At 53.3% G+C, this 17,319-nt stretch overlaps 1 protein-coding gene across 3 annotated transcripts; it reads right to left on the minus strand.

Moving 5' to 3' along the window:
* Positions 1–863: 863 nt before the first annotated feature.
* On the minus strand, positions 864–16,218 carry GAL3ST1 (galactose-3-O-sulfotransferase 1). 3 transcript variants are annotated; one of them, XM_029922880.1, is made up of 4 exons: positions 16,074–16,218; positions 8,555–8,727; positions 3,080–3,219; positions 864–2,292 (listed from the first exon to the last, which is right to left on the minus strand). In XM_029922880.1, exons 3-4 carry the CDS (start codon positions 3,208–3,210, stop codon positions 1,149–1,151), a joined length of 1,275 nt encoding a protein of 424 aa, XP_029778740.1. In that variant the 5' UTR covers positions 3,211–3,219; positions 8,555–8,727; positions 16,074–16,218; the 3' UTR covers positions 864–1,148. The 3 variants fall into 3 exon arrangements, with proteins under 3 accessions (XP_029778740.1, XP_029778741.1, XP_029778738.1); XM_029922881.1 differs by lacking the exon at positions 8,555–8,727; XM_029922878.1 differs by lacking the exons at positions 8,555–8,727; positions 16,074–16,218 and having other exon boundaries at positions 864–2,289; positions 3,080–3,236.
* Between the last annotated feature and the right edge of the window lie 1,101 nt (positions 16,219–17,319).

A 17,319-nucleotide genomic window follows, 5' to 3' on the forward strand; every position in this document is an offset into this window, starting at 1 on the left:
GAAGGGGGAAACCCGGAGCCTGGGTAGGGTGGAGTACAAGCAGATGGTGAGACAGCCTGGAGTGGTCAGTGGAGAGATGGGGTAAGCAGGGACAGAGTGAACAAGCACCGAAGCAAGGTGTCTGGGGTCCCATGGAGAAGGTTTAGTTTTGAGTCTGATGTGTACTGGCCACAAGATCTCAGGCAAGTCCCCTCTGCTCTCTCTCAGAATGTCAATTCCCACATCTGTAATATGGGATGGTAACTGTGCCTACTGCAAAGAGTGATTGTGAGGATTAATGAGATCACACAAAGCAACCCTCAGCCTGGGCCAGGGGCCTGCTGCTCAGTGCTACACCAAGTACTCCCTGTCATACACACACACACACACACACACACACACACACACACACACTTGGACTCTATCTCAAATCTGGCTGCACACTCCATCCTTTCCAGTCTCTGCTCCAGTCCTACCACTTACTTGCTGTGTGATCTTGGACAATGACTTTCCCTCTCTGAGCTCCCTTCCTCATCTCAGGCATGAGAAAATAACAGTTCCCACATTGCTGAGTTTTGATGAAGATGAATTGAGATGACCCACTTAGCCTAGTGCTGGGCACATAACCAGTGTTCAACTGGAGTAAGTGACTGGGACAGCCCCAGGATGGTCACACGCATGCACACACGATCTTCCAGGTTTGGTAACTCATGGGAGCCCTTCAACCACTCAGGGCTTCAGCATGTAACAGGTGGACAAACCCCTCCACGCCACTGGGCTCTGTCCCCCAGACACACTCAGGTACCGCCATGCTCTCTTGCCGGTCCTCCCATCCTCAGTCATCTCCCACCCAGGGCCCCACCAGTCAGTACCACTGAGGCTGATTAACAAAAAACACAACATCAAATTCCTTTACTTCTGAAGTCTCCCCTTTAAGAGGAGGCAGGAAATAGAACATTCTTTTTTGGAAGGGAGGGGATTTAACTTTTAAAAAAGCTATAATTATTCAAATACTGATCTTGGGCCCTGTGTGCACAGGCCCTGCAGCAGCCCCACCTTACCCCCAGAGCTGGGGTGGCACCAGGAGGGCGCAGGGATGGCCAGCAGGCCCCTGCCCGGCCCCTCCTCAGCGATCCAGCCGGAAGAGGGGGCTGCTGGTGGGCAGGATGTCACCACTTGAGAAAGTCCCGGATGAGCTTCCAGAGCTTAGTGACCCACAAATTAACGCCAAGGTCCATCAGGTACTGGATCTCAGGGGTGAGCATGCGACGGCAAAGCTCCGCGTGCCGCCGCCCAATGCTCTTTTTGAGGTTGTAGCCAAGAATGGACTTGGCGCCTAGCGGCTGCCAAGGTTGCATGGCCGAGTCCTGGATGGCGGCAGCATCCACGGCTCGGCCCCCGTCGATGCAGATGTGCCGCATGCGCTCGTTGGCGCTCCGCAAGGCGGCCACCTCGCGGGCCATGCGCTCCCGCCCGAACGCCTCCACCTTGCGCCAGAAGCTGGCGTTGAAGTGGCGGTAGAGGCGGGCGTCCAGCACGTTCCAGGCCGTGGCGCGCTGGTACAGCTCCCCGGAGAGGCGCGGCACGGCCGAGGCGCGGCGGGCATTGAGCTTGAAGTAGAGTACGTCCTCCAGCTCCCAGCACAGCAGGTCCTTGAGCAGCACCAGGGACTCATCGAAGTACTCCTGCAGGAGCACCAGGTGGAAGCGGCGCTCCACCTCCAGGATGTGCTCCTGCACCTGCGGGTTGCCGGGGTCCAGGCCGCTGTCGTAGCCCAGGTCGAAGAAGAGCAGGTTGCGGAGGTAGTGGGCGTTGTAGCCATTGGGGTCATAGTAGCGGTCTGGGTCCTGCAGGAACTCGGCCAGCTTGTCGCGGCCTGAGAGCTTCCACGTGAAGGGCACCACGGAGCCGAAGTAGTGGAAGGAGGACTCGAAGAGGCGGGCAGGGTCGCGGAGCACCGTGATGAAGGTGGCGTTGGGCGGCACCAGGCCTCGGACCTCGTCGTAGTGGAAGCGCATGTGGTTGCAGATGATGTTGAAGCAGGCCCCCGGCCGATAGTCCTGCACCAGGCTGCGGGCGAAGAAGGCCGGATAGTGGAAGTCGTTACGGCCGTTGGGGAAGGCGAACTTGAGCCCGTGCTTCTGGCCAAAGCGGAACAGGATGTTGAGCAGCGTGCTGCTGGCCGTCTTATGTGTCTTCATGAACACGATGTCACGACGAGGCTGGCACCCTCCTGCAGAACCGTTGGCAGGGGTGGGCGCCTCTGGTTCACCAGGGGCCGGGGAGCAGGGTGCTGCACCCTCTGGGGTCCTGCTGTGGATGCAATGGTGGAAAGAGCCTCAGAGTCAGCTGGGGCCCTCAGGACTGAGACACCAGCGCCCCCCCCCCCCTCCGCTGGTGTCTAAAGGTCAGGGTTATTGAGGAGGGTGGTAGTAGGAGAGGTAGGCCAGGGACCAGACAGGCCTGTGTACAGGCTGTGATGTGTGGGTGGGTGGGTGGTTTGGTCTCCTTGGCCTCACTTTCCTCATCTGTGAAATGGGGAAAATAACAGGCCCCATTTGTGGTGTTGGTGTGAGGTCAAGCTTGCTGGTTCTTGTCTCATTCATGGCCACCACATCCTATATTTATCATGAACTAGCATTACATTGGACCACATCATATTTTGTAGGTCAGTTTTTGACCAGAAATAGTCAATAATCGATAATTTCCTCCAGTTCAACTTAATACCACCAACTAAGAGCACAAGGCATTCCAGGCCTGGGCTGAGCAGCCCCATGAGAGGGTGGGAGAGCCTCACTGCTAGGAGCCAGGCTTGGAGGCAGACAGACCCCAGTCTGAGTTTGGGCCCTGTGCCAGTTGAGTTCTCTTGGACAAGTCATGCCCACCTCCCAGCCCCATTGCAACCTCAGATGATAATCCCTGCCCCATACACAGTGTTATTTGATTCTCCTGCTCTATGCGCACTTCACAGATGAGGACACTGAGGCCCCGGATCACACAGGGAGCTCTGCCCTCAGTACAATTCCTGCCCAGCATAGCATGGTGCAGGGCACAGGGTGCCCCCTTACCCTAACCTCCCCCCTCCAGGAGAGCCACTCACATGGAGGCCAGGCCGGCGTGCAGTGGAGGGACAGCATAGGAGTACAGCAGCAGCAGGAAGCTAGTGAAGAGTGCTCCCAGCACCAGCCCCTTGGCCATGGACACCCAGCGCTTCTTCTGTGGCAGTGGCATCTCAGACACCTGTGAGGGAACACAGAGCAGGGAAAGCATTAGGAGGACAGCCCCAGGAAGCCTCCACTGCTGCCCCAGGCACGGCTGGGTTGAGGGGCAGCCTTTGACATCGGGACTGGCCTTTGCCAGCTCTGTGGCCCCCCAGAAAGGTCCATACAGACACAGTGTTGCAGACAGAGACGGTGGGCAAAGCCAAAGCAGAGACTGGGGAATGGGACAGGGAGAAGGGAGAAGGTTCTACTGCCTGGATTGCTTTTAAATTTTTTTAAATTGAGGGGTGCCTGGGTGGCTCAGATGGTTAAGCATCTGACCTCGGCTCAGGTCACGATCTCCCAGTTTGTGGGTTTGAGCCGTGCATCAGGCTCTGTGATGACAGCTCAGAGCCTGGAGCCCGCTTTGGATTCTGTCTCCCTCTCTCTCTGCCCCTTCGCCAATCCTGCTCTGTCTCTGTCTCTCTCTCAAAATTAAATAAACATTAAAATATTTTAATAAAGTAAAAGTTTAATTGATTAATTAATCAATTATTTTTTATTTATTTTTGAGAGAGAGAGGGCACGAGCAAGAAAGGGGCAGAGAGAGAGAATCCCACATGGGCTCCACACTGTCAGTGCAGAGCCCAAAGCAGGGCTCGAGCTCACCTGATGCAGGACTTGAACTCATGACCTACAAAATCATGACCTGAGTTGAAGTTGGATGCTTAACTGACTGAGCCACCCAGGGACCCCTTGATTTAAATTTTTAATCTGAGGGGTAGGGTGGATACCTGGGTGTTCATCAGTTTACTTTGTATACATTTTTTGGCTTCACAATGAAATCATTTTCTAAAATGGAGAAGACCTGTTCCCCCAGACCTGGGACCAAGGGCCTCCCCGAGCCTGATGTCTCACCTTTCAAAGGACCTAACCAGTCCCACCTGTTCTCTGTGCCACCCTTCCCAGCTGCTTACTGAAGGATTGAGGCTTCTCATCTCTCTTCACTGGCCTTTATGTCCCTGCCTCTGTAGGGCAGGCAGATAGAGAAACTGAGGCTCAGGGCGAGGAAGGAGAGGGTTCGAGTCACACAGTGAGGCCTCTGTCCATATGCCTACCTCCTCTCTAATTTCCAGTAGGCAGGTTTGCCTGGGGAATTCTGAATTTCAGGTAAACAATGAATAAAATTTAATTTTAATATTATAGAGGACATAAAAATTACTCAATGTCTATCTGAAAACTAAATTTAGCTGGGTGTCCTGTTTTTTGTTTTTGGGGGGTTTGGGGAAACTTTTCAGTCTAGTCTCTTGGTCTCACTGTGGCAACCCTAACAGCAGAGGATGGAGGCATGAACTGTAATGGGGGTAGTGGATGCTCAGGGATGGGAGTCCCGGAGACAGCTGTGGCTCAGGGTGCCTTCCTACCTCCCTTTAGCTGTAAGACCAGGGCACAAAACTTTCCACTCCTGTTCTGATACAAGCTGCATGGGGGCCTTGGGCCCCTGAGGCCACAAGAAGTCATGCGTGCTGCCCTGTGATCACATGCATGGCACGTCCCCACCTCCCTGCGGGCCGAGGCTAAAAAACCCGCCTGGAGGAGGACCCCACACTTCCCTCTGGGAAAGCTACCCGAGGTACCCAGTAACCCTTCTCAGAGAAGGAGCACTCCAGGCCCACCCCACCAGCCAGTACCCATCCCCGAGTCTTCTGCTTATCTAGAAATTTCTTATCACTGGAAAGGACATGAAGAAACAAGCTGCAGAGGAAGAAACTGCAAGAGAGAATTTGGTCCCCCTCAAGACAATGACATATCCCTGTTCACTCTTAGGTGGGCAAGGTGGACAGGTCAGGAGTTAAAGAGAACGGGAGAGAATGTTTCTAGGGGGCAAAGGAGGAAGGTATAAGCTCTCCAAATTCCAACTATTTGACAGAAACACTTGGGCAAGTAACACATGTAACGGTGTTCATGGAAGCTTAGTCAGAAATTTTAAAAACTAGAAATAATCTGTGTCCACGGCGGGGGGAGGGGAGACTGTTACACAAACCAAGGCCTGTTCCCAGTTGGAGTCACCTGTACCAAATAACGAAACAAGGCAGAGCTAAGTGGACTGGCTCAAAACCATATCCTGGTCTGCAGTGCCTGGGTGGCTCAGTCAGCTAAGCGACTGACTTTTGATCATGACTTTTGATCGCAGCTCAGGTCATGATCTCATGGTCTGTGAGATTGAACCCCAAGATGGACTCTGCACTGACAGCACAAGGCCTGCTTGAGATTCTTCCCCACTCCCTCTCTCTCTCTCTCTCTCTCTCAAATAAATTTTTTTAACTATAGGGAAAAAAAAGCACATGCTCTATTAATGTGAAAAAAAAATTCCAGAACTTTATGCCCCTACATCCATGTGTCTATATAGGTAAATAAACATCCAGGTGCAGAAACAACAGAGGGCAGTATTCTAAATTTAAACAGTAGTATCCTCTGCATAGGAGGATCCTCTGCATAGCTTGGAAAGAAGTATATAATAGAATATTTTTCAATATTATGCAGTTCTGTAACAATTACTTTTTTTAAAAAAAGTGTGTATTTTTTAAAGTTTATTTTGAGAGGGAGAGCACGATTGTGCAGGGGAGGGGCTGAAAGAGAGGGAGAGAGGAAATCCCAAGCAGGCAACCAGTGATTGAGGGGTGGGGGTTGACTCCATAAACCATGAGACCATGACCTGAACCAAAACCAAAACCAGGTGACTTAGCCTACTGAGTCACCCAGGCGCCCCAAAAGGGAGTGTGTATTTTTAAATAAAAGGCAATAAAATGTATTTAGTATATTTAAATAATAGGTTATAAAGCCTGCCAGGTGGGGTAAGGTGGCTAGACAGTCTGGTCCTGGAGGGGGAGGTGCTGACCCCAGGTTCTGGAAGCCCCCGGCCTGTGTTTCAATCACAGGAACCCTGTGGAGCCTCAGTTTCTCATCTGTGAAATTGGGAAGCTGATAGACCCCCTGACTGGCTCTTCCAGAGATGGAAGTAGGCAAAACAATTAGCACATAGATCTCTCTCAAAGAGTGTTAGCTGTTCCCCTCCTGGGGTCCTGGGGACCCTCCTGGTCTCTGTCAGGGTGGCTCCCCTGAACAAGAAGTGGCTGCCCACCCCATCCCCACCCTCCAAGCACAAACTGGTCCCCTGCATCAAGTGCCCCAATTGGCCTCCTGCCCCCTGAGGGCCCCAGTGAGGAGGTGGTTGGTGGGGAACAGGGCAGAACCCGAGGCCAGGCCAGAGCTTCAGATTTGGGCCCAAACCCTGAGTGGGGCCCTAGGCCTCAGGTTCTCTGACTTTAAAACAGGGAAGGGTAAAATTCTTGCCCTCCCCAGATCCACCCCTGCCCTAGAAGCCCCACTCACCATGTCACTTTCTGGAAATCTGGAAGCTGAAGGCACAGGCTCTGGAGTGGAGGCCCAGCAGCAGGGGGCAGACCAGCTTCCCAGAGCCACCAATCAGGTTCTACCTGGCCTGACCCAGAACAGCGCCCCCAACCCTCCCATCACTGCTTCACTCATTCACTCGTTCACTCCATCACTTGGGCTTCCTCAAACTATGCCAGCCTTCAGGTTTCACCTTTGAGCCCCTGCTATGAGGCAGCCCCTGGACAGGGGCTTCTCTAGAGCATCTCACGAATTCTGCTCAGCTACCCTGCCAGGCAGATCCCACTGTCACCCCACTGGGGCTCCAGGAGGTGATGTGACTTGCCCAGGCATGGCAGGAGGCAGGGCTGAGATTGAAGTCCAAGTCTGCCGGCCTCCAATATGCAGCGCCCAGCTCTGTCCACAACAGCCCCTGCCTGGCATGTCCCAGGCCCAGTCCCAAGCCTGCAGAAAGTGTGTGTGCAACCAGAAGATCCATTGCAGGAGGCCAAAGTGTGGCTAATGGGGGCTCTTTCCCAGCAGTACAACAGGCCCTGGCCTCTGTGGGCTGGGCCAGGACAGCCAGGATGAAGAGTGGAGAGACAGGGGGTCTTGGTGGCTGGTCCCTACTGTGTCAGCCTGAAGCACTCGAGGCTAGTGGTTCCCTTCTGCCTGGCCTCTGTGAACTTGGGCATGTCTCTCACCCTCTCAGAGTCTTAGTCTCCTCACGTGTACAATGGACACACAACAGCAAGATCAGGGCAAACAGGTCCCTTGGTAGTCACATGCAGAGTCCCTGGATAGACTGAGGCCCAGAAAGGGCTGGCTGGCAGCCAGGAGCCTGGCAGAAAGGAAATGGTCATGCGACTAAGATTTGAATGAGAGAACGCATGTACACAACTGGAGATCGATCCTTATTAATTATTATTATCACTATTGACCAGGGCCCGGTCCTAGTTCACAGGCTCAGGGTTATGGGAGGAGAGATTCCTTCTGTGCCCAGCTGCACGCAAGCCTGAAGGTAACTCATCCCTGAACTCTTGGAGCCTGGCACCTGGTAAATGTTTGATGAATGAACCCTGCCCCGCCCCCCCACCCGCCGCCAACTCCCGACCTTCAGAGCACATGTGTGTGTAAGTCATACACGAGAGGCACCTGGAGCCAGCACCTTGGGGCCAGGGTCCTGGGTTGGAAACCCACTTCTGTGGCTTCCTTTCTGTGTGCCCTAGGCAAGCCTGTGTCCCTCTCTAAGTCTCAATTTCTCCTCCAAAATGATGACACCAACTCTCCGTCACCAGGTGCTCTGCAGATAGCGTCCCACAAGGAAAGTGCCCAGCACAGGGCTGGCACAGAGCAGACACTCCCTGGACAGGAGCTGCCATCACTATTATTATCATCATTATTATTATTACCCTCCCGGGTCCCAGTCACAGCCGCTTCAAGATGTTTGCCTAGTGGCCCATGACAGAGGCTTGCAGTCAGCTGAAAGCCCCAGGCCCAAGGCTATGGGGTACCAGGTACAATTTCAGTGTGACCCAAGCCTCACAGCCTCCAATCTGGAAGACGCATAGCAGAGATGCTAAGGGTCAGAGAGGGCAGGGCCACCCTCAAGGTCACACAGCACAGCCATAGCAGAGACAGAACTAGAATCTGGGTCTCTCTTCCTCTGCCTCCAGGCACTCAGGGTAGATGGCACCCCCTCCCTAGTCCACCCCATCAATTCCTGTCCTTCTTGATTACCCTAGCCACATCACCCTCCATCTGTGCCGACAGCTGGCTCCCGGCCAGGCCCAGAAATCCTCCTGTTTGGTTGGACCAGCACTCTTTAGAGAATAAAGGAGAAATGGGACTCATCCCTACAGCATGCACATAGGGAAACAGAGCCCAGGATGGGCTATAGCATCACTACTAGGCAGGCCTTGATTCCAGGTGTCCTGCTCCGCCAGGGACCCAAAGGCAGGAGTGGAGGAAGACACACTCACCTCAGGCCGTAGCTGGCATCCCCTCTCCTCTCCCTGTCTGAGCCACGTCTGACTCTCAGGCTGCCTCTGCGGTCACCGGTCACCGGGAAACAGGAACGCTCCAATGACACCCAGCAGTATTCTGGCTGGCTCCCTCATGCGCCAGCGGGTATGAATATTCATGTGCTCCCTCCCTAGGGATAGCAGGTGGCATGTGTCTGTACCCTGCAGGTGCTGCCTTGGCCCTTTGCCAGGAGCACCTTCTGGGTGGTCCCTGACCGTCTCTAGGACTCAGCAGCCAGGCAGCTCCTTCATCCAAGGACTCAGCAAGGTCTCGGGTGTCCTTGGACAAAGGACGCAAGCAGCCGCAGAGCCCTGCAGAGAGTCTGGGACAGGCTCAAAGGCCATGGGAGGGCCAGGGAGGCAAGTGGGGCAGAGAGGCTATTTGCTCCTTGAACTACACCTCATTTAAGTTGCACCCCTGCCCTCTGCAGGAAGCACCGTGATTAGCCTACTCTCAAGGTGAAGAAACCAAGGCTCAGAGGTGAACTCATCTGTCCAAGGTCACAAATTAGCAGGCGGCAATCGGAGCCAGAGTCCAAATGTGGACTTGCCAAATTGCAAGGCTTCAAGATTCTGAGACACAACCAGAGACCAAGGTTTGTCTAAAATCTTTGGGAGCCCAGAGAGCAAGTAATTCAGCCTGGGAGACCTCCTGGAAGCAGAGAACCTGACCAGCTCTGGGAGAAGGAATCTAATAAGATTTCACCTCTTAGCTCCAAGTCCTTCATCAAAGAGGCAGTATGGATCCTGCCTGTCCTGCGTGAGGGATGGGGGCACGGGACACCATGGACCAGCTTTGAGTGATTTGGGTTGACTGCAGATGCCAATACTTCCCAAAGTCTTGGCAGGAAGGGGCAGTTCTAGGGGCCCTTCTCCTAATCCCCAGTGGCCCTCAGACTCAGCCCAGGCACTAAAATTTCTTGCACCTTGCTCTTAGCTGGGTTCAAGTCTGTCTTCAGGTCTGGATTCAGCCTTGCCAATGAACAGAGGATGCCCAGAAAAGCACTTCACATCCTTCCTTCAGGCATGGGGCTCTAGGGACCAAGGTGTCACTATCAGCTAATAGTAATCATTATTGTGACAATCATTTATCTCTCACTGAGCACTGTCATAAGTTGAGCAGCTGCCAGTTCCTCGCAGGGAAGAGCAGGCATCTGACACTGCTCTGACATTTTGCTCTTTCCCCCAGAGCCCGACATAGCCTGGGAGTAGCCCTCAGGTACCCATAAAATACCAGAGGCTAAACAGCCACAGGGGAGGCTGAGAGTCCTTATCTCTGTGTGCTGGATTGTTCCAGGGCACTGAGTAGAGTTGTTTTATCTGTTCTGGACTGAGCTAGTCTGAAGACAGATGAATAAATGTATGGGTGTGAGTCAGGGCAGAGCTGGCATCAAATAGCAGAAAAGTGGTTTATGATGTGGACTCTTGACTAGTCTGGTATCCAGGACTTCCCATGCATTACACACCCTCCTAAACCTTGCCACTGGGAGGTCCTGTTACCATCTCTAGTTTATAGAGGAGGCAGCTGAGGCTCAAGGACCAGATGTGACAAGCCCAGTATCATATAAGGTTAAGGACCTCAGGCAGGTGAGAGTGGAGCTCAGGCTCCTGAACCAAAGGTGAGGTCATGGGTGGGATGAGAAGGCGGGTAAAGAAGAGCCACATGAAGGAAAGCTTAGAAAGCTTCCTAGAAGAGTAGGAATGCTGATAGCAGAACCTATGCTTCCAGCCCTGCCAGAAGCTTCTCTTCTCAGTATTGACAGTGATGCCATCTCTGGCCAGTTCTCCCCCCAATCCCTGGCAAAAAATTTTTTAATTATAAAAGCAGTACAGGCTCACTGAAAAAAAAATTCAGACAATTACAGAAAAATGGAAAGAAGACCATGAAAGGAGGTCACTGCTTTTAAACTTTAGCACAAGCCTCCCCACATTTTTTTGTCTATATTAATCCACAGATGATAGAAGGGTCTCTTTGGAGAAGCACATTTTGTTTTTAATTTCCTCCCTGCCCCCCTCCCATATATCAATAGATTGTGGATGTCTTTTTTTTTTTTTTTTGTAGTAACAGAATGAGATTTAAATTGATCTTTTCCACAGATACTTAGGGAGCACCTGCACAGTGCCCAGCGCTGGGGTTCATGCTGTCCTGTGCCAGAGCTCTGGGCTCATAGTCCTGGGGGTGAGAGGAGCAGACAGCTGCAGGTGATGGGGGACACATTGGGGGGTCTTGCTGGAACACAAACACCTGACCCAGCCTGGAGAGCAGGCAAAGCATTGTCAGGGAGACTTCCTGGGCTTACAGGGCCCTGGTAGCAGAAGCTGCTGCGTATTTTCCAATTTCCAAAGGCAGTTAGTTCCCTGTTCTCCTGGAGTACATGGATGGACTACATTTCCCATCCTCCCTTGCAGTTCGGTGTCCTCATGTGACTGAATTCTGGCCAATGGAATGTGAGCAGAATAATAGCTGTTGATGTTAAGTGGGCGGACCTTCTCTGCGGTCTCCTTTCCAATACGCTGGATGAATGAGGAGGTGTTTAAGGATCTGGAAGTGGGTGGGGCCATGAGATGGGAGGAGCCTGGTTTCCACTTGACCACTCTCACAACACCCATTTCAAAATGACAACTAAACTGCCATTGTGTTAAGCCTTTTGGAACTTGGGGCTTGTCACAGAAGCTAGCATTAACTAATGCACTTGTTACTCTAGAATAAGCCAGGAGGCAGACAGAAAAGCATGTGCAAAGACCCAGGGGAACTGAGAAACTAACAAATGTTCAGCTTGGTGGCCTGTCCAGTATGTGTGTATGTCAGAGGTTGGGTATGCAGGGGAGACTAGCAGCACAGTCAGAAAGGGGGCAGGGGCAGGCAGGAGACGCAAGACTTTAGGAGGCATGCTCAGGAATCTTGTCTGGATCCTGTGGGCAATGGGGAATCTTGGGAAGGTCTTCAGCAGAGGAGTAAGGAGAAGGGATTCCCATCAGGCTGCTGGATGGAAAATGTACAGTAGGGGTGGGGAAGGACTGGGAGAAGCCAGCAGACCTTGACAGTGGTTGTTATAGCTATCCAGGTATGAAATGACCTGGACCGAGGAAAATACTGGGAATGAACTGAAACCATCTGTAGGCCATGGAATAGACAACATTTGGTGAATGACAGGGTTTAGAGGAGGAGAGGGAAGAACTCCTGTGGGGGTGACTGGCTGGCTGGGGGTGGAGCTAGTCCCTAAGTGGGGGGGAGATAAGAGAGCGGTATTACTATAAGAGTTGGGCTTCAATTTTCAGTTTCAATCTAGGACAAGTTAAGCTTGGGGGGTGTGGGGGATGCTTGTACAATGTGCAGAGAGCAATAGGATCTCTTGCCTGGAGCACAAGAGGGAGATCTCAGGAGAAAGAGGCTGGGTGTCATGGGCACAGAGGTGGGAACTGAGGTCGGAGGAGCAGATGGGATCATCAAAGAAAAGGTGAGGAAGGTGAAGAGGCCTGAGCTTAAGAGACTAGGGAAGGAAAGAGCCCCCCAAGGAGATAAAGATAAAGGTTGCCTCTAAAGCCACTCCCTGGAGAACATTCTGTGGAACACCGCTCCCCGTAAACCATTCAATGCCGTTTACTAAGTGTGCATAGGAACAGGGCTCTGGCAGAGAAGGTGAACAGGCGAGGGTGTCCTAGGCTTGTCTCTTGTAGCTGGAAGGGAATCTCATTGGCAGGACACTTTAAAAGTGGAGCAAAAAGACTCTCCCTACAGTGCTCGGACTGCATGTTTGACAGCAACTATTACAGTTCTAAAAGTGTCCATCCTTAGACCCAGCAATGCCATCTGTGGTAATTTATTCACAGAAGATCATCTAACAGATCTGAGATGGGTGCAAAAGTTTAGAAAGAGGAGAGAAACAAGTTAAATGTCCAATGATAGGGATGGTTAAAAACACTATGTGCAGTTAACCCCATGGTTTATCATGTGCTCATTTAAATGATGCCCACAATATATAATGAAGTGAAAAAATATATACACACATATATAATTTTGTTTTACAAAGAATCTATATTACTTTGGGAAACAAATACAATGAAAAATAAAGATATTTCTATTTTGAAAACCTCGTCTGGTTGGCTGAAGAAGGAGGGAGAAGTGGCTAGTGTGAACCATACCCGACCTTGCTGTGTGACCATAGCCCTCTCTGAGCCTCAGTGTCCTAAAATGGCGAAAAGGCAGCAGGGGTCTGGGACAGAGAATCCGGGAAATGTGGGCTGCATAGTTAAAGATGCAGATGGGAGAGGCTGTCCCTCCACCCAGGGGTCCTGTGGCAGTGACTTGCTAAGACCCAGAAGCTTCCTCACTCTGTCCCTCTGGAGTGGAGTGCTGGGATAGAGATGGGTAGATTCATCTAGTCACTTCAGCGGAATTCCAACTTGTTGGCTTGAAGGATCCCCCCTCCAAACTGTCAGCTCTTGCTCCTGACATCTTGCTCCTACTGCCCCCTTGGCTGGAGGAATGGCTGCCAGCTGGGTGCCAGGTCTGGAATCTGAAAAAAGGGCAATGTTCTTTGATGACTCAGAAAGCACTTTTTGATCTTGCAGGGTCACCTGTCTTTACCGTTTCAAATGGCAACCATACCTGGGACCTCGACAGGTTTCCCGGTGTCGCCTGCTAGCTCACATGACAGGTGGAAAAACTGAGACTCAGAAACTTGTGAGGGGCTAAATGGGCAAAGTCAGAACTACAGGCAAATTCTTCCTGTTACACTGCCTTGTCTGGGCAAAATCACCACCAGATTTGAGTTGCCTCAAAGTAGCTTCAGAGTTAGGTTAACCAAGAAGTCAGTCATTCTTTTATTGGCACCAAAATTACTGAGAACACCAGAGGTGAGTATGTGGAGGTTGGTAATATCATTCTCTGAACCTTTTAGTATGACTGAAATGTTTTTATTTATTTTTTACCTTTGAGAGAGAGAGAAAGCATGAACAGGGGAGGGGCAGAGGGGGTGGGACAGAGGATACAAAGTGGGCTCTGGGTTGACAGCAGTGAGCCTGACTCGGGACTTGACCTCAGGAACTGCAAGATCACGACCTGAGCCGAAGTTGGACGTCAACTGAATGAGCCACCCAGGCACCCCAACTGTAATGTTTTTTAAAGGAATGTCATGCACTTGTTTGCATAAAAATATGCAACAATATAAAGGTTTTTCAAAAGTGCTGAGCACTTGCTATGCACCATGCCCTAGATCCGCCCACCTGCCTCTCCTCTCCTTTCCTGGAGAGGCTGAGATGCTCTGGCGATGAATTCTGGCTCCTTCACTCTCCAGCTGGGCAATCTTGGGTAGGTGACTTCCCCTCTCTGAGCCTCACCTCTTAAAAATGGGAATACTTTGACCCTCTCAAGGGCTTGCTGTGAGGATCAAATGAGATGAGGCATGCAGAGCTCTCTGCTCATAGCTCAGATTATCATGACCCTTCTAGACCCACTTGGCAGGAAAAACAGAACCCACCAGTGCAGACTTCCGGGAGGCTACCCACCTCATCCGAACACCCATACTTCCCATGCTCCAAACCCAAGTTCCCTAACCCCCAGATTTCACAATGGGGGAAACTGAGACATAGATAGGAAAAGACTTGCCTAAAGTCCCATGACAAGTCAGGACACTGTTGGGACCAGGCCTGGGAGTGCCCAAGCCACCTGGAACTGGCAGGTGGGAAAGAAGGTATTGTCTGGGATGCCAGTTCTTTCCAACCATCACTCCTCACCTGTGATTCCTCCAGCCCCCAGCCCACTGATTCCCGTGGGCACCTCTGCTCAATCCTGCCCTTCCTGTCTGGAGTAGACTAGGGCTCATAAAAGGGGTTGTTCTTCATATTCCTCACTGAAAGCGAAGCAAGAAGTCCTCCCAAGCCTGCTACCATGCCTGGAATCACACCGTGTCTCATTCTCCCAGGTTCGTCACTGCCTCTCCCCTGGGTGACACACTCAGTCCTGTAGAGTCAGAGCGGGGACTGTCAGGGATACACTCTTTTCTTGCTGGGTGACAAGAGGGCATCTGACCCATGCTCTCAAACAGCAGGCCCATGTCCATTGGACAAGGGGATAAGTGGGAAGCAGGCAGGCTTCTTTGTCCACAGGGAGCTTCCTTCAGGCAGGGCTCTGCCTGAGGAAGAAGCAGGGAATGAAGCAGCCCGAGGTGGCAGCTGGGAACAGGGCTCTGTTGTCTCTGCTCCCAGGGTAGCAGCCTGCCCACCCTCTGAGTGTCAGGCAGAGCTGGGATCTAGGAAGGCAAGGCGGGGGGAGGGGTCCTGAGCTAGGGGTGTGGGGCAGCACAGGCAGATCCAAGAGCTTAGGACCCCAGAGCAGCAGAGAGGTCCTTGAGCAGGACTTTGGTCCTGAGATGTGGGCTGGGACAGGGCTCCCGTGATCTGTAGTCAACTCAGCCACCTTTGAACTATGTGACCTTGGGCAAGTCATTGAATTGCCTTGAGCCTCAGTTTCTCTATAAGGATAATGGGGATGGTAGCAATGTCTCGTTTGGAGGGCATAATACAGTGCAACAGTATTGGGGCTGCTCTGGCCCAGACCTGCCCATGGCCTTCCCCTCTCTGGACCTCAAGTTACACCCCTTGGTAAAGGAAGAGGTTGGATTCTCCCAACTAGACAGCCCTCCTGAGGATTTTCATGGCACCTGTCACCTTGGCAACCCAGGCGATCAGGTGTCAGGCCTGTGGCCCTCTCTCCCTCCCCACCACAGGTGTGGGTTACTGCAGCTAGATGTGTGATCATCACCTCTCCTGCTCAAGACAGGTGGAGAGATGGGCCCCACTGGGAAGAGACCACAGTCTTGCTCTGTGCTGTGACCAAAGTGCTAGCTTGATACTGAGGGGACAAACCAAGCTGGACCCCCTCCTGGGCACCGATCCTGGAAACTCAACTGGCTGATTTCCTGCAGGCCCTTCCTGGATATCAGGGCTTGTCCTACTCCCACATGCCTCTCTTTGGTGGCCTTGCCCCCTCTGTGGTATAGGACAGGGCCCACCCCAAGCAGAGGGGACCCATCGCTTCCCCTGGCCCCTAGCCCCTGGTGGGATGCACCCTACCCCTTCTGGAGCGCACTGGTGGGAACAAAGGAGATCCCTGCCCTTCCTCCTCCAGAGCTCAGGCTGCTGTGTTCAAGATTAATCATTAATGGGCTTCCAGCTCCAGCCCGAGCTCCAGCTCCACCCACCCCACATCCAAGAACTGGGAAAACCCTGGACAGGGGTCTATAAGGAAGAAAACCAAGGGCAGGGCTCACACCAACCTGCCCTCTCCCTGCCCCCACCTGCCCACCCTCTGTCAGCCAGCAGGGACACTGGGACTCTGGAGCAGTAGTGCAGCACTCCCCCAGAACCACTCAGCTCTGAGTCTGACTGCAGTCCCTGTTTGGAGGTTTGGGTAGTGCTGGTCGAGACCCCAGGCAGGGCACAAGCTGGCGGTGGGTGCTGGGCCCCCAGAACATACCTTGGCCCCGTTCTCCACGGGCTTGGCGTGGCTGGTTCGTCCCGGGCCGCACCGCCCGGGAGCTTACTAGGCGGCGGGGCGTACCCGCCCGGGCCCCCGACTCCACCGGGCCTGGACCATGCTCCCGCCTCCGCCGCCGCCGCCACCTCTGCCGCACTTACTCCGGCCAGGTGCGGCCGCCTGGCCCGTCCCCCGGTGCTGCGGCCAATAGGCGCCCTGGTCCCGGCCCCCTCCTGGCCCCTCCGCGCCCGCCCGGAACGCACAGAAGCCGCATTCAGCGTCCCCGAGCGCTGCGCGGCGCCCCCGCCGCCGGCTCAACAAGGCGCGTTTGTCTTGGAAGCGCCAACGGGGCCATTGTCCCACCGCCGGACCCTGAGGCTGGGCTGAGCTCCCAGCCCCGGAAGGGGATTCGAGGGTGCCTGGGAAACGGGGTGGCGTGGTGGTGGTGATGAGGGCAGCCCAGCCCTTGGGAAAAGGGAGATGGCTAGACTAGTTGCTGAACTTTAATTGGGGGTTCTGAAGCCCTGAAGATCCAATGTGAGGTATGGGCTCCTGCTCCAAGAGTCAGTGCAAGCTGGGGACCTATTTTGGGGGGTCCAAAATGTGGATGAGGGGGGTGGGGGTCGTGCCAGAATCCCATGAGGGAAGCTCAGACAAGGCACCTGTCTCCAACCAGTCATGGCACTAGGAGGTCTCAGCTGACCAACCCTCTCCACCATTAGGCTGCAGGTGCCCCATCCCTGATCCACCTTTTTTCAGTTCGTGGCTTCCCTCCTCACCTCAGAGGAGGAACAAGGATGGGAAGTAATGCCCTCCTGAGATGGAAATGCGAAGCTCCAGCTGTGGGCAGTGCAAACCAGCTGACCACTCAGTGGGGCATGGGCCACGTCAGAGCCCCACTGCCCCCACCATTACTGGGCGACTCTGGAATGGGGAAAATTCCACATCATCATGGCTGCCAGGGATTTTTCCATATCTGATGGGCTTGCTTGCCAGCCCTGCTCGGGCACTCTTGCCATGATCCTGGGATGCACATGCACCCAGGCAGATCCAAGGCATTCCTTCCCTAGGGCAGCAGGCTCTGGCTCTAGAGGCCCTGATGCCATCCCTGCCTCTGGAGGCACATCTCCCCCTAGCCCTGTCAGCATGCCAGAGTAGATCATAACCCTCTCTACCCATAGCAAGGCCCAGCCAAGACGGGGGTCCTGGGTTCTCTGGTCCTTCTGCCAGAGCCTGCCAAACTCTG

This window comes from Suricata suricatta, chromosome 14 (assembly GCF_006229205.1).
Source record: "Suricata suricatta isolate VVHF042 chromosome 14, meerkat_22Aug2017_6uvM2_HiC, whole genome shotgun sequence".
Taxonomy (NCBI): Eukaryota; Metazoa; Chordata; class Mammalia; order Carnivora; family Herpestidae; genus Suricata; species Suricata suricatta.

Bases quoted from the DNA above. Each gene is read 5' to 3' on its own strand.
- GAL3ST1 (XM_029922881.1), bottom strand. From the start codon at position 3,210: ATGCCACTGCCACAGAAGAAGCGCTGGGTGTCCATGGCCAAGGGGCTG. The intron at 2,293-3,079 runs GTGAGTGGCTCT...TTGCATCCACAG, and splicing joins CACGCCGGCCTGGCCTCCAT to CAGGACCCCAGAGGGTGCAG.